The sequence below is a fragment of the Ornithodoros turicata genome, chromosome 1 (genome assembly GCF_037126465.1).
Source record: "Ornithodoros turicata isolate Travis chromosome 1, ASM3712646v1, whole genome shotgun sequence".
Taxonomy (NCBI): Eukaryota; Metazoa; Arthropoda; class Arachnida; order Ixodida; family Argasidae; genus Ornithodoros; species Ornithodoros turicata.
In genome coordinates this window covers 182,235,935-182,249,531 of record NC_088201.1, presented here as the reverse complement: position 1 = coordinate 182,249,531, position 13,597 = coordinate 182,235,935, and the positions used below count along the sequence as shown (strand labels likewise).

Below are 13,597 nucleotides of genomic sequence, written 5' to 3'. Positions count from 1 at the left end.
CTGTGCGAGTACCAATAACTGCATCACAGTTCGAAGCTACTTGAATTATAGTTTATTTCCACAAACAAACCGTGGAGGGAAAATGCGAGAAAAAGTCACAGATGTGACTTGACTTCAACACTACTGAGTTCATAATACTGTTCTACCTCGGAATACCCCAATCTGAATACCTACCTGGATACTAACCTGAATATCTACTCTGAATACTGAATACGTCATAGTACTGACTTCAATACCTTTCGCGTACTAATCCTCTATGTCCTACTCATTTCTGTTGTCCTCTCTCCAGTTATCTAGATGTCCATTACCACACTTTTATATCATTCCGGCGCCAACGTTTAAGAAAACAAAAGCAACATTAGGAAGCGAACTCGCAAGCGTGGTATCAATAGTCATCAGTAGTATATGGAGCAGGCGAAATAACGTCACAAAGCATAATGGAGTGTGCATGTGCGTTTATTCCAGTATTTGTGGTTTTGTCTTGGTCTGGCCCATAGTCATCCACTCTCTTGTACCTGAAGGAAAAGAATCAGAAACTTCGCTGAAATTTCCTGGTTCGTGTATGGAGTGATTGCATTGGCACATCACCATTTATTTGCTTTTGATCTTAAGGATCAGCCGTGAAAACTAAATATACAGGGTGGCGACATCCGGACTTAAGCTTTATCTTGATATATGGACCAATATGGCATCGCTACTGATGCAACATTGAGGAGACTTTGGTGTCTGCCATTTTTCATTGGAACATTTGCACATTTTTCTCTTCTATAGGTTTTAATATATTTCAAGCTACCAGAGGACTGTACGCACCATGGTGTTGTACCCATTGTACTTTCTTCATGGAGCGAATCTGAGAGACCTCATTGACTTTTTGAGTTGTCGTTTAAAGGTTCATGGGCAGTGAACTAGATTACCCATCAGATAAAGTCTACCATGCCGACTAAAAATCTCATGCGACGGGAGTGCACAGCGTGGGCAAAATCACGTGTGTTTTTGTTTTGTTTTATACTGTTATGTGTTTTGTTGAGGGAAAATGAAGATTTACAAGAAATTAGACTTTCACCACGTCCTCTGCACAACACAGCCGCGGGGCAAACACTGTCCCGTAGGATGTTAGGAATTAGAAGGAACAAACCAGGAAAGGATGCTTAAACGACATCCTGTTACTTGCTCATACTCCTTATGATATTAACTGATCTCACCAAATTGAAGCAAAACCTGTCTGCGTGTTTGGCAGGCCTAAAAGAGCAAGAATATGGCATCGTGTGTGACTCGTGTTCCTGCATCAACTTGTCTGTCTCGACTCGTGTCTGTCAGGCACGACCGTGTCAAGTGTAATAACTGTACAATCTGGGATCGCTCCTCAATGCAATTCAAACAAGTGTCCTGAAGGACTAAAAATGCACAAAGCAGTGAAATCTTAGAGGTGTGGTCTTATCTCTGTGGCATTTCTAGTATAGGTAAGTTCCTTTGCCACAGAAATTTCGTCTACTAGTAACAAAGCGCAGAGCTGACCACTGGCTGTCCAAAGTAATGTGTGTGGAGCATTATAAAGCGGATGCTGCTCAAAGGCCTCTCACGCAGCTGGATACGGGATATTTCAATCATTGTGCTTATGCATATTATACAGGATGTTTTTTAAGCCTTCACAAAATTTTATTAAAAAAAGGTATCAGAGCAAGATTGATGTCGTCTTGCATTTGAATTCCATGGCCAGGCGGTCATACTCTAGAGGAAGATGTGCAACTACAAGATAACTAATTACTTAAAATTCATTAAAGGGGCACAAAACAGGTCGACGAACATTTTCCAATTATTACGCCCAATGAAAGAACGTAGCTCACTATATCCAAATATGAAATTATTTTTGCTTCTAGCGAGCGTCTTTAACACGAAACAATGCCATTCAAAGAGCATAATCCGCGCGTGCCTCTCCTTATCCTTGGAACCGGGTCACGTCACTATATTCCAGCGTATAGCAACACCGAATTCTAGGCGCTGGAGGGGGGGGGGAGATTTCGCTCTCCTAGCCAATGACGGACCCCACTGAGACGAGCTGCAGCTCGCGAGGGCACCGGTTGCGGGAACATCACGGTGAACTCGCGGAGCAATACAGTACAGGAAACATAGTGCGCATGTGAAATAGAATATTGAGGGTTTTTGGTACAGTTTGAACTGGCTACCTTGGATTGGACAAGTGGGAATATGTTTAGAGTTGACCTCACTTCTGGATATGACAACAAAATTAATGTATAAGCGTCCCGCATTCTAAATGGCTGATGATGCGCGACGTCAAAATGACGTGTCGCTATTGTTGCCAGGACATCGCAGGGCGGGGCATGAGGGCGAAAGAGTGCAGTTGATATTCAGTCGGTTTGGAGCCATTATTTACTTTTTCGCGACAATATTTTTTTGAAAACGTTCACCGTCGGCAGCGTATCACAATGTATTTAAAAAAAGTGCGCCTCGTATACCTGTGTATTGCCCCTTTAATGAACCTTTCAATTAAGGGATTTCAGGCAAAAACGAGGTAGCACATTGAGAGACTATGCCAGTTCACTTTTGAAAAATCCTGAAACCCGCATATGCGTTCGGATATGCATCTCCGAGTTTTGATATGCAAATACTCTGCGATTATATCTTAGTGATTTGCAAAGCCCTCATACGTTTCATCGCCGTTTGAAGCATTATTTCATTTTCTGTCATACTGCAACAGTAACTGTCCTATGACTGCAGACAACTTACATGACAGTGGACAACTGTCGTTCTGGTCTGTTGGCTGTTGCAGGGTCAAGGATATCCGTAGATACCGGTCACCTGTTGAATGGGGAAGGAATGTGTTATTAACCCCCGAACGAAAAATCTATCAGAGCCAATGCTAATGGAACCACAAGACCAATAGGCCTATGGCAATTTGGGACATCTCCAATAGGACTAACGGTTTAGCGGTTTGATGGGACCATGAAGACGTAAGTGTCTAATGGCCTGAAGGGGAGGACCACAAAAGTAAAAAAAAAAGTAAAAACACAATTTGTTTCTTGCTGTCTCTTCAACCCCTGCCATGAGAGAATTTAATTTCCCTCGCTTCGATTTGTACATTTGTTTCCAGGACCTTTCAAATGTACAATGCGCACAGCATTTGAAGAAGTGAACAGAAAAAGCAAAAATAAAATACAACACGGCAGCGCACCTTACGGGGAAGGAAAAGGTTCTTACTGCTCTGACTGTCAATGTTTCCGACCTAGGAAACTTCCGCCCCCGTGCGGTTGCGTGACATTTGGCTCACTGGGCAGGCATATAGCATATAGGAAGCTGTGTCCAGAATTGAACCACCAAAACCTCACTTAGGATGGCAGTGTCCATTTCCTTTGATGCGTTGGCATCAAACTGGAAGGCGAAAGAAAAATTCTTTCCCGGAACAGCACCGCAAGCGGTACTACCACGACGACCTTGTTATCGGCCGCGCCTTTCAAAGACACGGCGCACCAAGGGTCGGACCGCATTATCAAGGGCCCTTCTCCAAATATCCGCGCTTCTCCAAATATGAAGGAGCGGCTCCCTTTCGCCTCCTTCCACCGCGAAAGATCAATACGCAATTTAATACAATTTTTTCTCTCTCGCACCACTCCATTCCATCAGAAAATTCCGTCAAGACTAGAAACATTTTTGAAACTGCCAACACGCGACATACGGCGGATATAGGGAAAGCGACGTACACCTGTTAAGCTCCCACTCGTCTTATGGATGCTTATGGTACTCGTGCATGGCACGTGGCTTTTATAGACAATGGTTAAAAATTGGGCTTTTCGGTTTTTCATACTTTAAAAGCGATAAAACCCACCCTGCCTCCTAAATAACCTGCCCAGCCCATGAGAGATCCAGCCCAGCAACGCTCTGCGCTCAAAGCTCTTCTGACATTTCTGGACACCATCGGACTTCGATCGTTATTGTGAAGGGGCTCGTTATTTTATTCCCCACATTCCCACCAGCAATGGGGTAGAGTATCGCCTGTGGCGATGAACCTCCCCACTCTCCAAAGCCAAAATAAAGTTGTTGTTGTGTTCAGAATTCGCTCACAGTCGGCTTCCGAGGTACATTTAAGCAATAAGTCACCTGATCTGAGGCCCTTAACTTCAGTCACATTTTTTGACAGCGATGCCACCGCCTTCTCAACGCCCTCTTCTGCAAGGTTACCCTTTTACTCCCTCAAGCCTGCCTAGTGTATTTACCTTTTCGAAAGTACAGGACTTAGGAGTTGCTAACAGGAGGGTATCTTGTTGTGCTTTCGTATTGCTGTATTGTGCTTTCGAAAAGCTAAAGTTACTAGGCTGGCTTGAGCGTGTGAAAAGGTAACTTTGCCCAAACACCCAAACTGGTGTTTTCTGTGAGTGTACCTCATTACTTAGTCAATTCATCTTAATTGAATTCAGCTCAAGAATCTACTACGCAGAAGTAACGTTTTTTTGCGTTAATTAGAAAGCCCATGCCACAACACACCATTTCAGTGCCAAATACAGGAATTTTCACCATACGTTTCCACTAAAACTTGACACCCGAAAACACCAAAACAACCACACACAAAAAAAGAAAGAAAGAAAGCTGCGCTCATCAAGGCACGCTCGTTCAAGTTGTCCCGCCTAAGTGTGAGGTGATGGAAGGACAACAGAGCAGTATACAAAACAGACAGACAAATATCCAATGTCGTGATTATCAGATACCGGCCAACAGATAACCTTGCGAAGACAAAATGTGTGATTGGGTCGGTCCCGCTTCCGCCCTCTTTTTCTCTCTTCTTTCTTTTTTCCCGTGCTGTTTTAATGCGTGGTGGGATCTTGGAGGCACTGCCGACCCCAATTACGAAAGCGCGCTGGCAGACATGGCAATTTTACGGGTGTCAAATAATTGGGGAATATACAGGGTGTTTGTTTCACCTCATGTGATAAAAAATATAATTTGAGACATACTCGCCGTAGGATTGTGAGGGTTTCGGCAATGCCTTCTGGGAACTTTCACCACCATCAAGGAAGGCTTTGGACAAGTTTTGATTGGGGAAATGTACTTTTGTCAGTTCAATTAACTTTGAAAATTGCCAAGCGAAACTCAATTTTCTTTACAGAAATATGAAGTCCTCCACGGATAACCAAAGCCACAACAAAACTCACAGTATCGCAGCAGAAATAGTCGAAAATTTTGGAAAATTTCCGCTTTAGCTCCGCCTGCTCGATTGTCGCAAAGGAGAGCGCGCGGGAGGTGTGGGTTAAGGAGGATGTGTTTCCACCTCTTTGTTTTTACCTTTTGCTTCACCGCTTTGACCTTGATGCTGGTGACAATTCCATCTTATCATAAAGAAGACAAATGCCGGGAGTATTTTCTCCTCTAGACGCACATTTGGCGCTCGCTTCTTTGCGACTCTTTGCGGGGCTAAAGTAGAATTTTTACTATTTTCTTACTACTTCTGCTGCGTAGAGTCTTTGTTGGGTCTGCTTATTTGTTGTTGGGGCAATTGTTTGGTTTGCAAAAACATTCAGGAATGTCATATGCAAACACAAATTTTTATCAAGAGTAGTTTTTATGGAAATTTAATGACACACTGAACACCGGCGAGCTAAAAAAGTTGTTCATGCACGACATGCAAATGGAGTATATGGGATCTTAAGCGTATAATTGTGCCCAATTATATTAGCATATAATCAGCATACAGTCTGGTTCATATCCACCAAGTCAATCTGACAATATAGTCACATAAACTGTATGGGGTTATTGGATAATCCTAATGGAATACTGAGAGGCTATCGCCGCAGGCTATCCTAACGGCTCCTAGTGGAACGTTAGATGCCCATGAGTGTCCTGTATAATGTCCTTAGCTATGGAGCCAGTGAGAGTCTGGCGTGTCCTGTGCTCTACTCGATAGAAGTCGCTTTCAGGGCGGTAGCGAATTTTCCTGAGGAGCGGGTGACGGGGAACGTGAGCATGCAAACGTAGAAAGTGCCGATCCGTTTCACATTCACGTAGGACCTCAACCGGGAGTTCACCAGCTTCAGCCAGGACTTGCCGTGTTTCAGCCATTCTTGGAACTCCGAGGCAGCGACGAAGGCTTCGAGCAAACAGGGACCGAAGGGTATTTAATGATGTTGTTGATATTCTGTGCAGGATAGGAAGGCTATAAAGCACAGTCGCCCTCACCAACGCCGCGTGAACTGCAAGCAGGGAACGCTGATCACAGCCTCATCCTGAGCCAGAAAGATGTTGAATTGCGGGGAGCCATCGCTGCACTTTAGTTTCAAGGTGTTTAATGGGCGAGCCCAGTGCAAGTCGGAGTCGACTACCACGCCGAGGAAGCGGTGGAAGCGTACCGGCTCAAGCTTCTTGGCACCAACCCAAAGAGGAAATTGGTCATCGATTTGCGCGTGAAAGGGAGCTCCACGCACTTTTCGGGTGAAAGGTCTATCCCAAGGTGCGTGAGGTACGTATGTACATTATTTAAAGCGAGCTGCAGGCGGCGCTGTATGACTGGGCGTGATTCTCCTGCTGTCCAAAGGGCGACGTCATCTGCATACACGGAAAACGACACTTTGCGAGGAATTACTGATTGTAGGCCGGCCATCACCACATTAAAGAGTGTCGGACTCAAAATACTTCCTTGGGGGACTCCTTGATGAACAGGATGCTGGGGGCTTTGGCATTGGGACGTACGGACAGCGACAGTTCAGTCCGCAAGGAGGCCTTGGAGCCAGATGAAGAGCCGACCGGATACCCCAAACGAGCGCAAGGCGTGCAGCGCACAAACGTGCGAGACGGTATCATATGCGCGCTTGATGTCGAGGAAAACCGATAGGACGATCCGCCGATGGGCACTAGCATGTTGGACTGTAGAAACTAGGTCGAGAACTAGATCCATGGAGCTTCGTTGGCGACGAAATCCAGCCGTTTCTTGAGGGAACGCACGTTGTTTTTCGAGCCACCAGTCGAGGCGATGCAAAATCTTTCTCTCCATCAGTTTCACCATACAGCTTGTCAGGCTCACAGGGCGAAAGGAGGATAGGGCATTTGGGGGCTTGCCTGGTTTCAAGATGGGAACAACCAAGGCCTCCTTCCAGGTAGGTAATAAAGATCCTCGTTGCCAAGACGCATTATACACATGAAGGAGATCTTGGAGTGACCGCCCGTCAAGGTTTCGCAGTGCGGCATAGGTAATTTTATCGGGTCCCGGAGACGAGCCGACGTTCACAAGCTTCAACGCTGCCTTTAGCTCGATTAGGGTGAATTCGCGGTCCATAACTTCCGGTGGACGGGGCTAGTCTTTGTGAAGTTCAGCCGTCAAACTGTGGACAAAACTGCGGTGTAGCGGTGTCGTCGAGGCAGCCGCCTGTGTCGTTAGTACCACACAGAAGTCTGTCGCTAGCGTGTTTTCGTCTACACCCTTAACGATAGCCAAGGCCGTGAGAGGATTGTTTTGAGGGGGCGCCTCCTTCAGAGATCGGATTGTCCGCCAGATCATCGTGGCCGGGTCAAACGGTGAAAGATGGTGACAAAACTTACGCCAACGCTTCCTGTCCTCTTTCTTAAGTTCTCGTGTTGCTTTAGCTTTCATCCTGCGGTATTCCACAATGTGCGACGTAATGCCCTAAGGTGGGTAATTGCTGGAGAATGACCAACATGTCCTGTTACCCTTTTAGAGATGACCACCCCGTCCTGAATACCGCGGCTAATTGCTTGCGAGAGAGCCTCTGGGGACATACCGGTGTTCACAGATGTTCTGAGGCCCTCACGAAAAAGTCTCCAGTTTGTGAAAGAAATCAGTCCAGTAGTTGCTGAGAGCGGCAGTCTGTCGTGCGAAATAGATAGAGGAAAATGATCGCTACCTCGAGTGTTGACGTCCGTAGCGCACGACAAGTGGCGAATTACGTCGGTTGAGCACCACGAGAGGTCCAATACATCGAGTGACTTTGGGGATCGCATGTAAGTTGGCTGTCGATTGTTCAGCAGGCACATGTTATTATTCTCCATTGCCTCCAACAACCTCCTTCCCCTACCGTTTTTACTTCGGCTTCCCCAGGCCGGGTGATGGGCATTGAAGTCACCCAGCACGAGCGCCGGGGCTTCCAGAGTACCAAGTAAGCGTTCAAGGTCACTGCACGGGACCTGTACCGCGGGACTTATATAGATACTAACGACCGTTAACAGCATGGGACCAAGGCGGATCTTACAGGTGACATAATCATAAGAGCGATGACAAACTAACCCTATGGGCGCAGCAACGAGGTCATTACGAACGTATAGCGCTGTTCTGCTCTCAGAGGATTGATGAGATCGATAGATTGTGTATCCATTAACGCGATGTGTAGAATCCATGCTGTGTTCACATACAGCTATGAAAGGGAACTTGTACTGTTGTAGATGTAATTTAAAATCAGGGAGCTTGTTACGCAGGCTTCGAGGGTTCCACTGCATCCTCCATGTCCTCCTCTCCGCGCATCTTTGCGACTGATTTGGTGCACCGTTGAATTCCCGAAACTTTGAAGCCTCAATTTCAGGACCTTTTTGGGGGCAGTTCAACAAACAACCACGGAGGAATTTGGGGCAGTTCCATTTGCAATATCGAGCGGATTTCTTGGTGGATCTGACTACGTTCGCTACGGGCTCCCTAATTCTGTAAAAAAAAAAAAAAGTTAGGTTGACTTGGGAAATTTTAGAGTTCAATTAAAGAAACTCACTTTCTTTTCATTAAAATCAAGTGAAAATATCTTTGCAAGGTGGAAAATTCAGTTGCCGCAAAAATGCCGTTTACCCCGTATTTTTCCGTCGCCCCGTTATTTTATAAAGTCCGAATGACACGTTTTGTGAAACACCCTGTGTATGTATATATGTACATACAGGGTGTCTCACGTAACGCGTCAAAAAATTATATTTAAAAATCTACACGTCGGAAAATTACGGGGTCAACGGTATTCACCTTCAGAGAATTTTTGCCGTCGTATGAGAACACCTTTATGAATTTTTCGCTATGGGAAATTTAATTTCCTGAATTAAAGTCTGGAAATTGCCTAGTCAACCTAACATATTTTCCACAGATTCGAGAAGCACGGGTCGGGTTTAGCCCACCACGGAAAAATTCATTGCGTGGTACAAAAGTAAGGAGTGAAAAAAATTCGAAAAATCGGCTTTTTCTGACGCGCGTATTTCGACAGCGCACCAAATCAGTAGATGTGACCGAAATAGATGTCACACAAGTAGCAAGATTTTGTTCTTAACAACTGATTTTTTAACTGTTTAGTTGTAATCGTAACTATTTGTTTGTTGTTTCGTCGTAAGATGTCGCTGGAGGTTGGAAGGTTCCATTCCACTGTTGCACAATACGTTCCCGCATTGCGGGTTGCCGCTGATGCTTCTAAACCCAAAGTCTATGTAGGCAGAGGAGCAGCCTCGAAGTGTCCCTGAAGTAGCTCCGACTTTCCAAGTGCTCGTAATGCTCTCGAAGCACGAGAGAAAAGCGAAAGCGTGGTGCGGAGAAATTGTCGGGTGGAGCCGCAGATTGAACGAATCGATGAAGATGACAGCCACTGGCTCAATTCCTTGCAATGACTCTCAACCGCGACAACTTAGTCCGGCGATGTCGGTGTTAATACCAATGCCAACGATCAAACCTAGAACACCGTCCGGTAAAAAGGCTGTCCGAGTGCGAGCTTTGGTAGGTGGTCAAGTTACACTCCCGCGTGCTGAACGGTAACCATGATGTTAAAAGCTCTAAAACCGACGGAACACACAATCACTTATACACACGCAACAGTGTGTGTGTGTGTGTGTGTGTGTGTGTGTGTCGTGTGATCCACAGGTTTTAACGCTTTTACCATCATGTATCCAGTCTGCCGATAAGCCCAAAAGGATGACCTGTTGTACTCAACAGTATTTCGTTCGCGGAACCTCAGGACACGCCTCGCTGTACCCTGGTTGGGAAACACAGATCTAGATGAAGCTTACGTTGGAAGACAGAAGCATTGAGATGAAGCTTACAAGCTCTGTACATAAGGTGCGAGCGTGACGCCAAACCGCAATCACTGACCCCTGGTTGAGGGGACCACTTACCACTATGAAGTTGGTGAGATAGTATGCTTTGCTCACTACGATGTGTGCGTATCCGGGTGCGGCGTTGGCCGTGATGTCGTACTTCGTGGTGGGGATGGCAGTGGGAGGCTTTCCTGCTTCTCCGATCAAGATTCGTCCCTGCTCGACCTTCATCACGACTTTCAGGGAGTCCGTCTTTCCCTTGTGGCTGAACAGTGCGAGGGTTCCGTCTTTGATGGTGATCTCGGCGCTGAAACGATCAAATGTGGGTGCTTGAAATTACGTTGATTAGGAAAAGAAAAGAACTCTTGATGCTGATTGAAATAAAAGTCTTCAGAGGAGGAAAATAGAGCTAAAAGTTTTAGAATACACACCGTGACACACACTTGGTACACATGAGGGGGAACCTTGCTTTCAGACCTTTGCTGACAATAACGTACAACGTTGCTCACAATGATTTAACAGAGCAATTAGGTGACATTGAACACTGCCACGTAGCGCTCTTTCAAGCTGTCCAGGAGCCGTCATGCAAGATATTTTCGCTGTGCCGCGAATTGTCACAGTGCAATCCGAGTTACAAGAACGCTCGAAGAACCCCTCGCGTGGCGTCCAATGTTGTCAAGTTGTTTCCGGCCGTCCCTACACACTCTAAGAAGAAAATGAGTAAAACGGGGAGTAATTGCAGCTTCTACTCCCCTAGTCTGCAATTACTCCCCATTTTAGTCCCCTAACCCAACATTTAGTCCCAACATTTACTCCCCAGGACTGCAAATTGTCACCAAACTTCGCGAATGGTCTCCTGAATGCAACAGTCTACGTAAATATGTGCCCTAGGTCAATTTGAACGACATAAGGCTGTATAACTCAGACAACGTAGCAATTTTCCAGCCACACAGAGTAAGAAACAGTTAGCGCATTTTTCTTCGCAAATTGTGCCCTAGTATGACGCAAGATTTTATATCACTCGATATATCACCGTTGACGGTTTGCTTCAAAGTATTTTCATGCATGCGCACCAATTATGTACCTGGGACTCTTACAAAAGCGCGTGAAATGCGGTCTTCACTGTGTGACATTCATTTACTCCCGTGCATTTACTCCCGAAAGGGACTATTTTTTGTGGCAATGCAATTACTCCCCAGAAGGAGTAAAAGTACTCCTTTTTTTTCTTAGAGTGCAGATGAAGTAAAAAAACAAAAAAATAAACAAAAAACTCCAGAATTTGACAAAAAACCTCCGTTGATTCACTTTTCTTCAGAAGCCGGTTGATACACATCAACTTAATTCAACGTTGACATGCACACTTGCATGGGACATAGTTGCGTCATAGGAACTGCTGCACGTGGCTGGAGATGCGTTTATAGTATAATGCAAAACTATACAGTGGCTAGACACGTGGCAAGCTCTAGTTCAGGAGATTGTCCTGGATAGCTGCAGTTTGGGACACCGACTCCAAAGCAGCTCTCCTGTGCATTAAAAACATGGGCATCCGCGGTTCCCTTTCTTCAGCGGTGATAGATATCCTGTGCGCCCTGAAGTCCCTACAAGATCGCTCCCACTCCGTTGCCTTTCAGTGGGTTCCATGGCATTGCGGAATAACTGGGAACCACGAGGCCGACGCTGCCGCTGCACATCAACAACGGCCTTCTATGCCAATTATACTCTCGAGAGGAAACAGAAGATCCCTCCTCAGGCATTTGTCCGATTCCAGGTCTGCCCTACAGTGGCAACATGACATTCCAACTAGGTCCTCTTTGGGAAGTGTAGACCCAACGTTGTCATACCGGCTGCCTGCAAAGCTTCTTCGTCCTCTGAAGTCGCTCATCCACAGGCTACGTCTGAATGTGACCTTCACTCCGTGCTATCGCCACCAGCTAGGCTGTGAGGCTAGCTCTATGTGCAACGAGTGTGGTGTACTTGCCAACGTAGAACACATACTCCTATATCAACGAGAGGTGTACACTGCAGTCACAGCTTGCCACCCTTGGCTGCCGCCCCTTCAACTTTCGACCATCCTCGGCCCTTGGGACACCGCGGCCCACTCCAGGGCGGCCTTACGTCATATAGTTGGCTTTTTTAAGGCGACAGGCCTAAAGGACTCATTATGACCCCAGCAGCGCTCTCGGACATTCCCACCATCATGATCACGTTCAGCATCGCCATCGCCGCTCCGATCATTCCCGTCATCACACATCGTCATCACTCATCATTGTCACCACTCCTATTAGACCCCCTAGCTATGGGGTAGCGTTCCACTGCTAGAGTGGAAAACCTCCCCACTTCATCATCAGAATATATATGTTGTTGTTGTTGCAATTTGGAAATTGCTCGCAGAAGTAGTAGGAGCCGCCCGCGAGTTGGCGGTGGAACTCTATACGCTGTCATACACTGTTAGAAGAAAAGGTACATAAAAGGTATAAAAAAGATATACATGAAGTCTAACGTACCACGTTTATACCTCATCACCACTGTCTATACCCCGTTTAAACCATGCGTAAGGCACAGATCACTGAGGGTATAATAAGGTACTTCCCTATTACGTTGATACCTTCGGCGTTCTGTATACCTTTCCTTCCGCAACGTGTGGGATCACATTAATTCTTGAATACACGTCATAACTACTCCATCAATGCTAACTGGATTCGCATAAGGGATGCTTTTCTCACAGTGCGCGAACGTTTCGTTCCTTGCATCGCAATACAAAAAAAGCAGCCTTCCCCATGGCTCAATCGCTCTTTGCGAAAACTGTATAATAAAAAGAAAAGACTATTTTGCAAAGCCAGAAGAAAAAAAAAGGACGGAGACATGCATGGCATATCATGAGTGTCATAAGCTGTATAAAAAGGAAGTGAAGACGAGCGAAACTGGCTTCTTCAAGAACGATCTACGAAATATTTGAAAAATAACAAACCCAAAAACAAGCCTAGAAAGTAATTAATCCGAAAGTGCGTATTTCTTAAAAAATAATGGGGAAAGTTGCACAGCCCAGGAGGCAGCTGATAAGTTCAGCCGCTTCTTTTCCTCTGTGTTCACTGAAGAAAGTTCCTCTCCCCCTTGACGTTTGACCCTAGAAATACTACAGGAGAAGCCTCCAGGAACTATCAATCCATTGAGCATAACAGCATTAATAGGTAGGCTACCTAGCACATGCTCAGTCAGGCCAAACGGCATCGATAGCAAAATTTTAAAGTTATCGGTCCGGTACTCCAGCCTCCTCCTGAGTTGCCTCTATCACGATTCTCTCTGTAAATGTGCACAGTTGAACAAGAGATAAACTGATGTTCTGAGGCTGGAACAACATAGAAGGGACAGATACAAACAAGCCTCGCCGAAAGTCGCTGGAGAGGCGTGTTAGCTTTGCTCAATTGGTAGAGCCCTGGACCGGTAATCCAGAAGATGTGGGTTCGATCCCTACAGCTGGCTAACCTTTTCAGTGACTTTCACCTTTCATTGTAAAGGTGCATTAACCTTCGACTCGTTGCAAGCCAATATTATACCTATCCATAGAAGTCGAATTCCTAGCTCAGTGAACATT

The 13,597-nt window shown here is 45.8% G+C and overlaps 1 protein-coding gene across 1 annotated transcript in view; it reads right to left on the bottom strand.

Moving 5' to 3' along the window:
• Positions 1-438: 438 nt before the first annotated feature.
• Positions 439-13,597, bottom strand: part of LOC135378860 (uncharacterized) — a 31,121-nt gene continuing 17,962 nt past the window's right edge. Inside the window, exons 6-8 of the mRNA XM_064612006.1 lie at positions 10,084-10,312; positions 2,746-2,817; positions 439-515 (exon numbers count right to left, since the gene is read on the bottom strand). Coding sequence (XP_064468076.1) covers positions 2,791-2,817; positions 10,084-10,312 — 256 coding nt within the window. The 3' untranslated portion in view covers positions 439-515; positions 2,746-2,790. The remainder of the gene's footprint in view (positions 516-2,745; positions 2,818-10,083; positions 10,313-13,597) is intronic.